Source organism: Tricharina praecox (genome assembly GCF_024521635.1).
Source record: "Tricharina praecox strain CBS 144465 chromosome Unknown BZA05scaffold_18, whole genome shotgun sequence".
Lineage (NCBI taxonomy): Eukaryota > Fungi > Ascomycota > Pezizomycetes > Pezizales > Pyronemataceae > Tricharina > Tricharina praecox.
The window spans coordinates 355,967-370,705 of record NW_026250420.1 but is presented as its reverse complement, the minus strand read 5'-3'; the positions used below and the strand labels follow the sequence as shown (position 1 = coordinate 370,705).

General features: G+C 53.7%; 3 protein-coding genes across 3 annotated transcripts; all 3 read right to left on the bottom strand.

Annotated features, from left to right (window-relative positions):
- Nucleotides 1–2,340: 2,340 nt before the first annotated feature.
- Nucleotides 2,341–4,798, bottom strand: BZA05DRAFT_402980 (tubulin domain-containing protein). Its single transcript, XM_051484157.1, has 6 exons — nt 4,622–4,798; nt 4,421–4,550; nt 4,254–4,332; nt 4,094–4,163; nt 3,649–4,020; nt 2,341–3,364 (listed from the first exon to the last, which is right to left on the bottom strand). Exons 1-6 carry the CDS (start codon nt 4,691–4,693, stop codon nt 2,732–2,734), a joined length of 1,356 nt encoding a protein of 451 aa, XP_051337949.1. The 5' UTR covers nt 4,694–4,798; the 3' UTR covers nt 2,341–2,731.
- A 1,686-nt stretch (nt 4,799–6,484) lies between these two features.
- On the bottom strand, nt 6,485–8,389 carry BZA05DRAFT_89203 (thioredoxin-like protein). The gene is made up of 2 exons (XM_051488761.1): nt 8,125–8,389; nt 6,485–8,065 (listed from the first exon to the last, which is right to left on the bottom strand). Exons 1-2 carry the CDS (start codon nt 8,278–8,280, stop codon nt 6,707–6,709), a joined length of 1,515 nt encoding a protein of 504 aa, XP_051337948.1. The 5' UTR covers nt 8,281–8,389; the 3' UTR covers nt 6,485–6,706.
- Nucleotides 8,390–9,917: 1,528 nt separating this feature from the next.
- BZA05DRAFT_375661 (Aldehyde/histidinol dehydrogenase) lies at nt 9,918–12,096 on the bottom strand. Its single transcript, XM_051481797.1, has 5 exons — nt 11,727–12,096; nt 11,557–11,644; nt 11,304–11,480; nt 10,635–11,238; nt 9,918–10,567 (listed from the first exon to the last, which is right to left on the bottom strand). Exons 1-5 carry the CDS (start codon nt 11,751–11,753, stop codon nt 9,982–9,984), a joined length of 1,482 nt encoding a protein of 493 aa, XP_051337947.1. The 5' UTR covers nt 11,754–12,096; the 3' UTR covers nt 9,918–9,981.
- Nucleotides 12,097–14,739: the final 2,643 nt, after the last annotated feature.

The window sequence follows — 14,739 nt, the reverse complement described above, 5'->3', positions numbered from 1 at the left end:
GACCGTTTCATCGAGCGAAGCCATCTACATGATTCTTGCATCCTTTACATACGCAGGGGAATCCGGAGAAAAAGAGAAAGAAAAAAAGCTTCACTTTCACATGCTCTCTGTGGATAAGCAAGAGGTAGGTACATACCGTACATACCGTACATACCTGAGAAGTACCTACTCCCTACCGTATTTTACTCCCGATAACATAATCACACCGACAAGAGCATTAGATCTAGTACCTAGTGCCCCACGAACCGGCCGCCCCACATGTGTACCTGGGTAGGCCAAAGGCGAGCAAGCCCAATTTGCAGCACGGCATGCTGCCACTGGGGATATCTATCTGTCTACATATCTATCGCTCTCCGGTGCTGTTATCTGAATCCCCCAACCCCGGCAGCCATGGACATTGGCAAAGCGTTGGACAAGGGCAAGGACAAGGGCAATCCGGAAAGTTGTTCCATGTCACCATGTCACCATGGCAGCATGGCCCATGACTTCCCGCTTGAAGCTTCGGCTTCTTGTTGTGGACATTCTGCCAACGTCGATAACGCTATCATAGTACATACCTACCTATGTACCCACCGGTGGGCATATCATGGATACCCGACGCATATCTAGGTACCTAGATACATACATGGGGAGGTAAATAGGTAGGTAGGTAGGTACCATGCTCTCCCGACACGCTGTGGAGGAGCTCATACCATATCGGAGCACCGAAAAGACACCATATTTAACTAGGTATATCCCAACCCTGCATCCGGATGTCATGGATGGTAGATGGCAGATGGATGGTTGGTTAAGCCGTTACGGTACCTATCATGCTCCCTATGATCCTATGACGCCGCACTCGGTGTGTGTGTTGGCGAGCGTGTGGTGTGGCCCCGCCAGAGGTATATGTAAATGTGGCCCGGTTTACCGGCCCTTAGCCGTAGGTACATGGCTCTCCCGTACAAGCTTTCGTCCCCGCTTCGATCCTGCAGCACTATGAGGCAGTGAGTCTCATGCGGCGGAATTGATGTTCGCGATGTATGTATTTGCGGGGACCGCACGGACAAGGTCACAAGGGGTTTTCAGTACATAGTACGGTATGTCTTTGCACGAGCACATGCCTACCGGTATGTATAGGTATCACATCTCGGGGAATTGACCGTGACCGTGGCTGAGAGCCCCATTTCGGTTCCTGTATGTAATGATACACACTGCGGTGTACAATTCCATTGTCCGGTTATTTAGGTATCATACCTAATTGAAAACCAGCAAAACCACCGAAACGGAGAAAGCAAAACCACCGACCAATCCCCAATCCTCAGCCCGAAATTCGAAATTCGAATCCGTCCACTAGAAACGCAAGCTCTTCAATCAAACACTCATTGACGGGCGGGTTGGATTGAGTTCCAACCAAAGCTCTCAAGCATGAAACGAATACCATCAGCTCCGGATTGAGCTTTGGACGACGACCCAATGCAGTTACCCCCGCCAGCCGCGTAAAGAGTGAATTGGATACGGCCCGCTCCGGGACGGACTCGGAGACAAAGCTTGCGAGGTCGGGGCCTGACTGGAGGGGTCCGAGGCTTTCCGGGGATCTATACGTAGGCAGTAGGATGTCGGGATTCAGCGATTCCCAGTGCCCGCGCAGTCGAATTCAAAGTCAAGGGTCTATGATGCAGGAATAGACTCCAGGCCGTCGACGCCATGTAGTGGGAGTAAGGATCCGAGGAGAAAATGCCGCTTTTCAATGCCTGACACATGGTGGCAATAAACCATCCCTTCCCGAGCAGCAGCGTTGCAGTCACTGCCGCCAGACAGTCCTGGTGGGAGACAGCGGGAGACAGCGGGAGACAGCGTGTAGCAATCACAGCTTCCGCCAGCTCCCATCAGGGACGTGTCGGCCGGTCCTGTCGATTCCGACCTCCCCAATGCATCGGGAGATCTTGGGGCTATGGTGGACTGTGTGGCGGAGAGATGGGAAGGTGGGGTAGAGAGAAGGTCTCGAAGTTGTTTGGCGGTGATGGTAGAAGCTACTCTAGGCGGTGGAGCACTGGAGCTAGGCGGCGGGCTGGGTAAATAGCTTAAAACGCCACGATGGAATGGATACGGAAGGCCCGCTAAGCACGGCAGCGTCAGGTACGCACAAGTAAGATATGTGGAGTACACGCCTCAGACGCAGTAGGTAACTCTATACAGACGCCGCCACGCATATTACGCCTAAGGCCATCGGTCGTCCTTTCGTCGGTGCAGGGCCCCGGATTGTAAAGAAAAGTGAAGCACGGGGCTCGTCATGCAAGTAGATGCCCGACAAACGGTTTAATTCGTTAGCGGACCGTTATGTAAGTTACATTATGTACATACAGATCAATCCTCATCATCATCATCATCACTCATCCAACCGTGGGCGAATCCGTCCACAATCTCGTCCAGATCGTTCATGAGCACCTCCCTCTCTTCGACGCCGACACGGAATCCCACGACCTCCCTGACACCCTTGACTCTTGCAATCACGGCGGAGCTCGAGGCTAGGCGTGTGTGGATCGCTGCGTGTGTATTGCCGTGCGCTGTTGTGGCTGGTGCGACAGGGAAGATCGACGGGAAGCTGTCGACCAGTGGGAAGGCCAGCGGGCTGGTGATGCTGTGCCACAGATAATACGAATTAGCACTGCAACCGAGCCACGAAGAAAAAAGTGGGGATAGCGAGCGACGTCGGCAGTGGTGAGTGAGGCGGTAGGACAAAAATCCCGCAGCCTCAACCCAGCCTCCCACTCTCGGTGCGAGTTTGTGGGTGTGCCGACAACGTGATCTTGCCGGGGTGCCCCCACCTGCTAATAATAGGTTCGTGTCGATCTCCGGTGCGCTCCGGTTGCACCGGTTCTTCCGGATCGTCATCATCGAAGCCTCTAGCAACATTCGCTTCGGCAAAGACATGGTCCTCCTTTACAGTTCTCCACGATTTAGTCTCCTGCTGTCCCCACGAGCAATTGATTCTGCCAGCCTTTTTGATCATTTCCAATCTCGGAGGGTGCGGGACACGCCCATCGTCATACGAGCCATCGTTGGCGTTGGGGGATTCTTCGGGCCCGCTAACGAACATGGACAGCATCGCAATCTTCTGGCCTCCATTGACGTTCAGGAAAGACGCCAAGTCGTCCATTCTCCCTAGCCTGCCAGCACCGTCGTGCAGCCGTGTGGGAAGCGTGCTAGTCTCCATCGCGGCAGAGAGCAGAGCGCTCGTATGCCATTCCGAAGTCCGATCGACACTCAGATAGCCTGGAAGCGCACTGGGCAGAGGTGGGTTCAATAACGGGATGTATACGGATGAAAGCGACGCAATGTTCGACAAGGCCATCGCGAGCGCAATCGTTCGGGTGACTTGTTTGTCCTGTGTCGATCACACCCCCAGTATCCACGTCAGTTCTGCTATCACTATGACTGACGAGCTCAACTGTGTGCGATAATATAACAAAAATAGCCACTATGCAGTGTGGCGAGAGGTAATATAAACTGGCAGTTATCCCACCGGATGTCCCGGAAGTCGGGAGCTTGATTTGCTCCCCTATACTTCGACTGCAATAGCAGAGTGAAGGGCGAAGACGAAGAAGGCAAAGAAAAAAAAAGAAGGAGGCTGGCTGGCCAGAAGATATGCACAGCACCACTAGGACTCACTCTGACAACCCGGTCCGTTCTCTCCAGTCCCCATGTGCAAATGCCGACCTTGCCGTACTCATCTCGGAGCTCGGCGAGATATTCTCCAGCGAAGCCGGCCCAGGCATCATCTGTAGAGGTCAAGAGCTGTATCCCTTGCATCTGATCGCACTCTTCCGCGAACAGCCGGAAGTCACGGTCAATGATATCATGTTCACGGTTCAAGTCTTTGAACAGCTCTTGCCCCAGTCCGTATCCTTCGAACGGTTGGATCCCCGAGTTCAGTTCGTACTCATTGATCTGGACCGATGATCTGGGGTGGTAGTACACTCGATTGTAATCGCTCCAGTATCGCACCGCATCTGTGGTCAGCGCGGCAGGCGGGAAAACTCCCTATGCAGAACACAGATTGCCGATAAGCTTGGTATTAAGACGACTACAGACAGGACAGGACAGGCATCCTTACTGCTTCGAGATCCTTCTGGTACTGGATAGCCTCGATCTGCTCCTGCCGTTGTGTAGTGGTCTCATGATCCCTTCACGCCAGCAAGCACCCGGAAAATCAGACAAACCGTCATCACGTCAAAAAGCAGAGTGATATCCAGTGGAGCAGAAGAGCACCGTACCAAGACCCCTTCGGTGGATTACCGGCCGCCTCCCCAACCTCGTAGAGAGCATTGATCTTCCTCAAGGTACCGAAGCCGCCTATTCCCCATGGCGTAGCAGTCACCACACATCAGCCCAGCTCTTCCTTACCCGCACCTACCCACTCGATCACGGTTGGTGGCTCAACCCTTCAAGTCGTAGATCAGTGCGCGCGGCATAAACGTCTCTGTGCCGTCGGCGCCGAGGCCGGAGCGGAAGTGCACATCGTGGTTGATGGGGCTCGGCCCCTCATCGTCGCCGTAGGTGAAATACGATTCCTAACGCGCCGTCAGCTACCCCGTGCCCCAGCACAACATGCCAAAGATGTGTGCTCGTGTGCGCCGCATACCTGCGTGTTCCAGAAGTGCGTCCCGACGTAGTTGGCCTGGTGACCCAGCTGGAGCGTGACTATCTCGTGCATGTCGTGTGCGGCGCGGGCTGGCAAAAGGTGCCTTCGGGATCGGGATCGGTGGCGGCGGCGGTGTGGGTGAGGCGCGACTCTGATGTTCGTGATACCTATAGCGTCATATGCCCCTCCCGCCGCCTCGCCACACCCCCCGGGCTCGCGATAACTAACCAAGTAGCGGGGCAAGTTTGGCTTGGCTTGCACGTGCGTGGTCATGACATGTCACTCGAATAACTATGATCCGGAATATTTCTTATATGTATTGTGGGTCTACGCTTGGTGGTTGCCATAGTCTATTAAAGACCGCATGCGACAATAAATTGATGCGCTCTCTCTCTCTCTCTCTCTCTCTCTCTCTCTCTTGCGGGCCTACGCGTTAGTTGAGCAGTAGATATGGAGAAGGATACACATCAAGTGTTTGGTTCGAGTATATGGTAGAAGATCGTATTCTCAAGCAGTTCACATATCAGCACTCGCCCCCTGTGTCCAGAAGTGAGAGTCGAGACAATGGCGGTGTATTCTGGCCGTAGGTAACTCACATCGGGCCGAACTTGGGCAGTGGGGGTGGACACACCTGGCGTGGTCGATAAGCCTGTTGCTCATGTTGGCGCGACGTGGTTATTAACGGAATCAACAGTCTTCCTGTACGGAAAAAACCCGCGTGGCCTAGTGGTCACGCACCCGGCGGAGTTAGCATGGACAGTGTTCCATCTATCGGGGTTTCCAAGCCACCCCACCGGGGGTGGTGAAGGTTTTTGTTTTGTTTTTGGGGGCCGCGATTTAAACCACGGTTCGGAACGGGTTATTATTTTATCACTCGCCGCGTGCCGCGTGAGATCGCGTGGCCAGCCCCTGCTCCTGTCCGGAGTACTACAGGATTATCCGTTCCTAACCACGTAACCAGGAACTCGCCGTGATTGTAGACTTTGCCAGGGAAGAGCTGTCAAATCTAGACGTCCGATAGCTCCGCAGTCCGGAGGATACCTTGGGCACCGGAGGACACCTCAGGCACTCGTAAACGTTCGTTGAGACTCAGGAGTGGGCGCACATTGTCTCTTCCGCCGAGGCACCGCATATGTACAATACATACTAGACGCACGGAACTCAGTCTTGCACTTGGATTAGCTCTATAGATCCACAGACGTAGGTAGTCGCAGTGGTCAATTACCATGCACCGTGATCATGCCGAGTCGGAATCCTGCCATCTCACACCTCACGTCGATCCTAGAATCTGAGCGACACCGAGTGAGCACAGAGTGAGCACGGTGCCAGTGATTGCAGATATCATATCTACCTGCTCGTTCGTTTATCGATAGCTATATACTTCGAGGGTAGCTACTTCGAAAAGATGATGGAAAAGTCTGGCCGAGGATACCGTAGAGACGAAAGGGCGAGAAGTGAATGGCAACTTGGCAGGCATTGGTCTTGCTAGACATCCCATCCACATTTGTTGTGCTTCAACTCTGCTACCTCTGTTGTCGGTTAGCGTAGTACCTAACCTACGTGTATTACAGTTGTGATCTCTACTAGTTTCCATTCGTTCGGTCAATGCCATCATCAGAGTCGAGCGCAATGCTGTCGTGTGTGCCTGAGATATGACGGAGTGAACGAGTCCATTGTTTGACATGAAGCGGAGGGCGACAGCCACTGTTCTTCTGCTACTGTACATCCATCCTATCGTGCGAAGGAATAGTCGTCGTTGCCGTATGTACGAAGGTTACGTGAACGATAAGGGGCGAGTGCGGGGCAGTGACAATAGGTCAAGTCACAATTGCAGCGGTTGGAGGCATAGGCTAAAGCCTACAGCGTCACGCATTGGATGAGCTCTAATGATACATAATTCCGTTCATCTACTACGGCGCAAGGCATTATACTAAATTCAAATGAAATTATTGTGCAAGAGGGAGCCCAACCCAAAACATGGCCCGCTAGAAAAGCAGGACACAACCGCGCCCGCTCCACTTCTACGGGAAGGAAAAGACCGCAATGAAACCGAGAATGAAAAGTTGAAAACTAAAGCACTCGGAATCACTCCTCGTCGTCCTCATCATCATCCACCAGGCTCTCGACCACCAGGTTCCCATTCGGCCAAAGCTCTTGCCCCACCGTCGTCCCGTCGGGCAGGAACACCTTCCGAGGCATGGGGCTGACAAGGCGGAAAGAGTACTCATGCTCGTAGTCGACAGGCTTCGCCTCCCCTCCTTCACACTCCACGCCCAAGCAATCAACAAATGCATAGATCTCCTCCATAGTCGTGGTCTTCTCGAAACGGCGCACCACACGCTCTCCGTCCGTGGTGCGGATGGATACTCTAGCAACAGCACCCTCCTTGGGCTCCGGCGGCATATTCGAGGCGCGCCACTTTCGCCATTGCTCTTGATTCCTGGCAAGCGTAGTGGCCGCGACAACCCGACGCTCCTCTTGCTCTTGTGCACGACGAGCCGCCTCCTCCGCTTCCCTGCGCTCACGTGCCCGCTGCCGATCACGCGCTAGCGAAGCTTCGTACGCGCTGTTCTGCATATCGCGGATCTGGCGATCCGCAGCCTGTACGGCACGTTGAGCGCGGATGCGTTCGAGCGCGGGGGAGTGGGTGTTGAGGGCGTTTAGGAGCTTCTGGGTGAAGGCGGCGGGGGTGACGACGCCGGCAACGCGCGAAACCACGCTCATGCCCTGCGAGCTGGCGCTGGGCGGAGTGTTGGGTGCGTGTGTGATCAGCGCGACGAAGGGGAACTTAGTGCAGCCCAGTGCGGTGGCTACTTGGAAGCCCTCGCTCTCCTGCACGGATCCGCCCCAGAGGATGATGTTGTGCGTCTTGACGAACGAAACCACTTCGGGGGACGTCAATGTGTGCCGATTGAATGCGGACGTGTCGTCGTGTTCGTCGCTTTGCAGTACTACCAGCAGGAATCGGAGCTCCTTCTTAGCGAGATCCAGTGCCTGCGCGTAGCCGCCATCGAACCAGGTAAGGCCAGATGTGGAACCATATTCCTCTTCGAACGAGCGAATGAAGCGCGCCGCCGTGTCTCGCGGGTTTAGCGAACGCTTCGTTGTAGGCGTCGGTGTCTGTTGGAGCGCGCGGAAACGCGGTAGGAACGGAAAAATGAGGTAGATAAGGCCAATCGTTCCATTTGCGATCCGCCACACCAGCGAGAAAGGGAAGAGGAGTATTGAAATCAGGAACGGTGGCCGTCGCGCGGCCGCATCGCGTTGTGGGACTATCCGAGGTGCAGGAGAAAGGACTGCCGTGTTGATGCGTCGGGGGACGGCGGTGGGTGTTTGTAGCGGCGGCGGCGGAGGTGCGGCTTGTGCGCGAGCGTACTCTTCGGCTTGAAGAGCTTCCGCAACAGAGTCGGCGGTCTCACCGTCGAAAAACCGGGATATTGCGATCTAGGAGCAAGGAGATCAATACTCGAGAAGGAAAGGGGCGGGAAGGAGAGGCTGCTTACCTGGGCGTTCCATTGCGAGAGGTGTAGTAAGGGGATAGCTTGTGTCGGCTCTTGGGCTGTTATCGAGGTGACTTGTTCCAGCGCCTGCCGTTGCGCGTCGGATAGCTGGTCTAGCGATGGTGGAGGAGTAATGCTACTGCTGTTGGAAGACGACATGTGGCAATTTTGGTTTGCGGTAGAGTAATGGAGATGGAGGTGGTGATGATGGCGTTAGGTGGGGGTGGGTGGTTGCGTGTTAAAGCTACTTCACACTTTTAGTGAGTCCTGTGCTCGAAGGTAACTCGGCTGGGGTGCTTCATGCCAATCGCAATGGCCACAGCAGCCTGCTGCAGACACGCGAGCAACAATGCACCCGATTAACCTAACCGGCGCCGAAACACTTTATTGTCGATCGCTGAGTGAGATAAAAGTCAATGGGATTAGTGTTTGTGTATTTACAATCAACCAACACGTGATCTGCACGTAAAGCAATCATTCTCAGTCACTCGCTGCGGTGGTGAGTTCTGAAGCTCCCATTCGTTTCGACCAACGAATGTGTATCCTCACTCTGCATGAAACTTTGGCGCGGCTTCCAAGAGCTGCTTCAGAGTAATGAGGACGCTGACCTGAGTCCACGGCGCCTTTTATGTACATACCACCCGATACTAGCATTTTCTCTACCGTATGGACTTCCACCCTTCCCGACCTGCACCCTTTCGTTTCGACGCAGGAGAAAATAAGTCTGCTGTAGACCAGAGATGATTGTACCTACGATTGATGTGTGTAACGGAAGTAGGGTTAAGCTCAGGCTAATCACCTGCATGCAGTAGAGCCTCGAGCTGCGATTGAAGTTGGAAGAATGTCGGATCATCATCATAAGGTAAGGTTTTTTTCATGCAACTAATTTACCTATTAATCCGCTCACCATATATAGTGCCGATGTTCCAAGCGTCGTGATTTCGAGATCCCGCCGCCGTCACCGCCGCCGATGTAGAGTACCTCACCATACACGGCTCTCGCTCTTTTGTTCTTGCAGAGACAGTATGTACGCGATTTATTCGCTCTTCTCTTTAACCACTTCCGACAGCACCGAGCCAACCAGCCGAACTTTAGCTTCTTCGAATGGCATCATATCGTTGAATTGTGTGTGGGCGTCATGTGAGGTGCACCGAGAGTGAACATGAATCAGCGTCAACGGCTCAACTCACTTTCTAAAGTCCACAGTCCACACATGGCTGGTTATATCCATCTCATAATCCAATTCCATGGCGAATACGGATATATGATTATCTCTGGAGTTATAACCATTGACGTAGCTCCACCCAACAATACTGTTCCATCCAATACAACCACGCCGCCCGAGGAAGCATACCTACGATCTTGTCTGTCGCTCCCTTCTAGCGGATTTTAGCGGGGGATCTTCGCCCCAGACAACCGGCTACGATGGGTGAAGACTTGAAGTGCCGACAGCTTGTTGCCACTACTGCGGTCCCAGTTGTTTTCCGAACACGTACCCACACGGTCAGGAATCCGGTTAAATATAATGACCGGAGTGATGGTACATGATCGGCCGGCTCTATGTAGATAGCCGTGGATGTATGTACCCCACACTGAACCCCACCCAACCCCACGGTCCCCATCACCAGGAACACGGTGGTCTCGAGAATCGAGATGGCCCCAGCGATGTATGTATGTGGAGTACATATGTTAGCTGTCCCTAGCCGATAGCTGTCAAAGCTACGTAGCGTTGCCCTCCAAACCCCGTGCATAAACGTCACATCGAGTGAGTACATATGCGAACGCGCATCCAAAACCAGCGTTCATTCGTAGATCTCATAATTATACAAAAAAAACCAAAAAGACAAAACATACACATGCCTAAAGATGCGTATTCCCGATAGTGACGCTCTTGATAATCTGGTACTCAGCCATACCGTACAGACTTCCTTCGCGGCCGACGCCACTCTCCTTGATGCCACCGAACGGGGCCTCGGCCGCCGAGATCTTCCCGGTATTGATGCCGACCATGCCGCACTCCAGAGCCGCAGCGACTCTCAGCACGCGGCCGATATCGCGGGAAAAGAAGTACCCAGCCAACCCAAACTCTGTCGCATTAGCCATGGTCACCGCCTCGTCTTCGGACTCGAACTCGAAGATGGGCGCGAGCGGGCCGAACGTCTCGTCAATGGCGACGAGCGCATCGGCGGTAACGCCGGAGAGCACCGTGGGCTCGTGGAAGAAGCCGGGGCCCGAAGGTTCCTTGCCGCCGGCTTCGATCTTGGCGCCTTTGGCGACGGCGTCTCGGATGTGCTTGGCGACTTTGGTCACGCCCGACCGGTTCACGAGTGGCCCGATGGTTGTGGAAGGGTTCATGCCGCTGCCGAGCTTGAGCGCGTTGACTAGCTTGACCAGTTTGGCGGTGAACGCCGGTGCGATGGATTTGTGCACCAAGAGACGGTTCGCACTGTGGTGGGGTCATTAGCGGGGGAGGATTGATAGTGGGGATGCGTGTGGGGGTGGGGGTGGCAAACCAGACGCAAGTTTGACCGGAACACCGGAATTTGCAGAACATGGCCGCTTCAGCGGCAAGATCCAAATCGGCATCTTCAAAGACGATGAACGGCGCGTTGCCACCGAGCTCCATGCTAACTTTCTTCATCGTGCCCGCGGCCAGTTTCGTGAGCATCTTTCCGACGCCGGTGGACCCCGTGAAGCTAAGCTTCCGGATCAACGGGTTCGTCGCGAGCTCCGTCGCCGCTTCCCGGTCCTTCGTAGGGACCACCTGGATGACCCCGGCGGGGATGCCCACGTCGACGGCCAGCTTCGTGAGCGCAAGACAGGTGAACGGGGTCTCGGACGGAGGCTTGATGACGACCGAACAGCCGACTGCTAGAGCAGGCGCAACTTTGCGCGTGATCATGGCGGCTGGGAAGTTCCATGGTGTGATGATGGCGCACGTGCCGACGGGCTGCTTGAGCGTGAGGACGGTGGTGTTGGCGTAGGATGAGGGAATGGTCTCGCCGTAAGCGCGTGTGGCCTCCTCCGAGAACCAGGAGACGAAGCTGGCGGCGTATGTGATCTCGCCTTTGGCTTCAAGGAAGGTCTTGCCGTTTTCGAGACATAATATTGTGGCCACTATATTCATCCATCCCGTCAATCCTGGCGCCAGAAAAAACCACTCCATCTCATTTGAAACTCACAGTCATCGGCATTGGCAAGAATCGCATCGTTCCATTTCCGGAGGAGGAGACTCCGCCCCGCAGCCGTGGAGGTCTTGTAGAACTCCCGTTGCGCCGCGTCCGCACTCACGATTGCCCGCTTGATGTCGTCGCGGTTAAGATTGGCGACCTTTCCAAGGACCTCCTCAGTCGATGGTTCTACATACGTCACCACTCATCAGCTCACATACATACACAACCAGAGATATGGACACTGGACACAGCGGGGACAGACCATAAACATCGAACGTTGCCCCGCCCTGCGCGGATACCCATCCCCCATCGATGAAGGCGGACGAGATGAACAGGTCCTTATTCTTGATCTATCCGTTCCCCGCCACACACACGTCAGTCGCGCCGCACCTAGCTAGCCAGCTGGCGATCCCAACGAACGTACGAACACACCTTTGCGGTCCACTCCTGGATAGTCATCGTGCCTGTGTGCGTTCCGTTCTGTTTCTATTTCCTGCAATTGGCGAGCGTATCTGAACCTGGGGTTTGGGGAGATGGTCCGGCGACGGTACGTCTGGAGCGATATGATGTGTGGGGAGGATGAAGGGGACGTGGTTACGGACTTGCACCACTTCAACCGACCTGGCACGGGTCGGACGGGCAGCTTATACATACGCAGATCCCCCATCCGCTCCTCTCCCTTCTAGCGGGGTCCCAACTCCGCACTGTATTGCGATTGTCCTCACCATGGCATCGCAATCGCAGCCCGTAGCCGGCGCGGCCGTTGTACGAGCATACACGCACCCGCAAAACCTGCCCCGCGTGCCTCGGCTGTCGAAATGCACCCCACCATGCACTAGCGAAACAATGCCTCGGATTATTATGCCTGCAGGTGGGATGGATCGATGCAAACACCAGTATCTATCTAAGCGGATTATCTCCCACCTGCCGCGATGGACGTATAGTTGGGAATGCATACGCCCTCCAGCTAGAGTAGAGTGGATCCCTCTTCCCGCGGCTATACATGTACAATTGCGCGTTTCTAGATGCCGGCATGGAAGACACCTGCTACATACCGGCTATCGTAATGACCATGCGTCTGAAGGTGGTGGGGCATTATCGGAGCTCGAGGTTGGTTAACTACGACCGAGTACAGCCGGCGCTCCATGGCCATGCCGAGTCCCGACAGGCTCAGTACTGCATGAAGTATCACCCGCGTTCTCAGCTTAACGTTGCACGAAAAGCACGAAACGAAACGAAACCAGACGAGGCGAGAAAAGACGGGAAGTGGCCAGCCTCCGACTGGCCGAGTCATACCTAGCGGTACCTATTCCACTGGAGTACATTAGGTAAGTAAGTAACTAGACTTTACGGTGATTCGATGAAGATGTTTTTTCGGCGGTTCGCCAGCAGTACGGTAGTTATGGTAGGTATCCGGCCTAGGTGTTCTGGCCATTGGTATAATACCTACCTGTGTAGAGAAGGTATTCCCCAGAGCCCCGCCAGCACCTTCGATTTTACACCTTCGATTTTACACCTTCGATTTCACACGAACTTCCTTGGTGACCTGGTCAAATACTAGCATTTACTATTCGGAACGACAATCCCCAAGTTCTAAGTTCTAACCGCACGGCATATCCATTACTTACATACATACTTACTTCTTATTTACATGTCCCCCCTCTTCCCACCTCCTCCCATATCCCGCCTCCAACGATCCGCATATGTACTTCACCAAATCACCAAATCACCAAATCACCGACCCAGACTCCAGTCCCCCTGTTCAGTCCACTCCAATCCCATCCCATCCCATCCAATCCAATCCAATCCAATCCAATTTGCATGTATGTATGTATGTACAATGAGGGCTTTCTTTGGCAGGAAAGGTTGGGAAGTTGGTAGTCGCCATAGTCTAGTAAGGCTGCATGCGACAATAAATTGATGTTCTCTCTCTCTCAATGAGGGCTTCCTCGAGTAGACACGACTTCTTCTACATATGTACATACTCGATGTATAGCGTAATTGCTCGTCAAAACTCAAGTTGAGCATTCCGGTTCAGATGGACGAGAAGTCGACAACGAGGAGAGAGCAGCGGGCGAGGGATATTCACTTCCAGTTGTAGTGATTGGCTACATCTCATGGCTCGAGACGGCAAACCGGTCGACACGATTGTGCGAGTATGACTGCATCATCGACGATCACCCGATACTTTATACATTTGATGATGCATGGATTCGGGATTCATGGACGGCAGGCAGGAAGACGAACAGATGGGGTAACCACTATTGCCTGATATGTACCAGTCTATTGGCCCTCAGATATGAGTGATGAAATGGGGCGATCATGCATCGGCTGGCGAGAAGTCATTGGGTGTTTCAAAAACAGGCTTCTGTACACGGAGATCGGTGTACTGTATTGCACGTGGCCCGTTTGTTATGACAAACTGTGGACGCACTTACGAGATGGATGAGATGGTGAGAGGGTATGTATGATAGGTACATACACACATGAAGATGAGCACTGGTGTTGAGGTTGTAATTGCTGGCTGCGTAGTCGTCGATCCGTGGCCAGGCTTGTCTCCTCTGACACCAATGACTGCCGCCGTTAACTATCTCACTGGTCAACTTTAGCGGCCCGCAGCCGTTTGACCCGAGCACACCTCTAACGAGAGTACATACTTTAAACTACTAATATACCATAGAAGACCAGCCACAAGTCTCTCCCAGATTGATAGGTTTCGGGTACACAACGGTATATAGTAGTACTGACGTATCAAACTAGCGTACCCTCTTACGCAACAACTATCATTTTGCTCAGAAGCTAGGCAACTGCCTCCAATGTTGCTGGTCCTTCACGTAGATTACCACCACCCATCAGGTGATCACGGTAAACCTTCGGGATCCGGACCAGATGGGTCGTAGGTGCTCTAGACAGACCGATCTTCCTCGCCACCCACTGTGGCACTGCCCCGCCATCATCAGGGGTTCCGAGTTCGTGACCAGGAATCAAACGGCCTAACCCAGGACCCCCAGTTCGTTCCTCAGCCCGTTACGTTTCCCACGCACAAGGTACATATGTACATATGTACAGCTGCATGTCTTTGCTCCATTGGGAAACGGTAGCCTACTTACTTTCCTACTCGCTATGGTCAGCCAATAGTTACTTGTAGGTAAGGTATTGTCCTATTAGTGGTGTAAATATTGCAAGATCCATGGCCAGATGACTTTTTCTTTTTCTCTTCATAGGCACTCTGGGAACAGTAAAACGTAACACAGAAATCCCCCCTCCAAATCCTCTCCCCCTCCGACCCACCTCTCCCCCCGCACTTCCCGACCGCTGAAGCCGAAGATAGGAGTCCATAGATTGCATCAGATGCAACCCTGGGTAAAACAATCCCGATAGGCATAGTTAGTCTCCAGAGATTTACTACTGCGTTGTGTGCATTCTGCAATTGAATCCGATGGTC

Coding starts and splice junctions, on each gene's coding strand:
- BZA05DRAFT_402980 (XM_051484157.1), bottom strand. CDS start 4,693: ATGCACGAGATAGTCACGCTCCAGCTGGGTCACCAGGCCAACTACGTC. Junction 4,333..4,420: donor ACTGATCTACGACTTGAAGG/GTTGAGCCACCA, acceptor CATGGGGAATAG/GCGGCTTCGGTACCTTGAGG. Junction 4,021..4,093: donor ACCAGAAGGATCTCGAAGCA/GTAAGGATGCCT, acceptor TGTTCTGCATAG/GGAGTTTTCCCGCCTGCCGC.
- BZA05DRAFT_89203 (XM_051488761.1), bottom strand. CDS start 8,280: ATGTCGTCTTCCAACAGCAGTAGCATTACTCCTCCACCATCGCTAGAC. Junction 8,066..8,124: donor TCTCGCAATGGAACGCCCAG/GTAAGCAGCCTC, acceptor CCTTGCTCCTAG/ATCGCAATATCCCGGTTTTT.
- BZA05DRAFT_375661 (XM_051481797.1), bottom strand. CDS start 11,753: ATGACTATCCAGGAGTGGACCGCAAAG. Junction 11,481..11,556: donor GGCAACGTTCGATGTTTATG/GTCTGTCCCCGC, acceptor TGACGTATGTAG/AACCATCGACTGAGGAGGTC. Junction 11,239..11,303: donor TCTTGCCAATGCCGATGACT/GTGAGTTTCAAA, acceptor GGATGAATATAG/TGGCCACAATATTATGTCTC.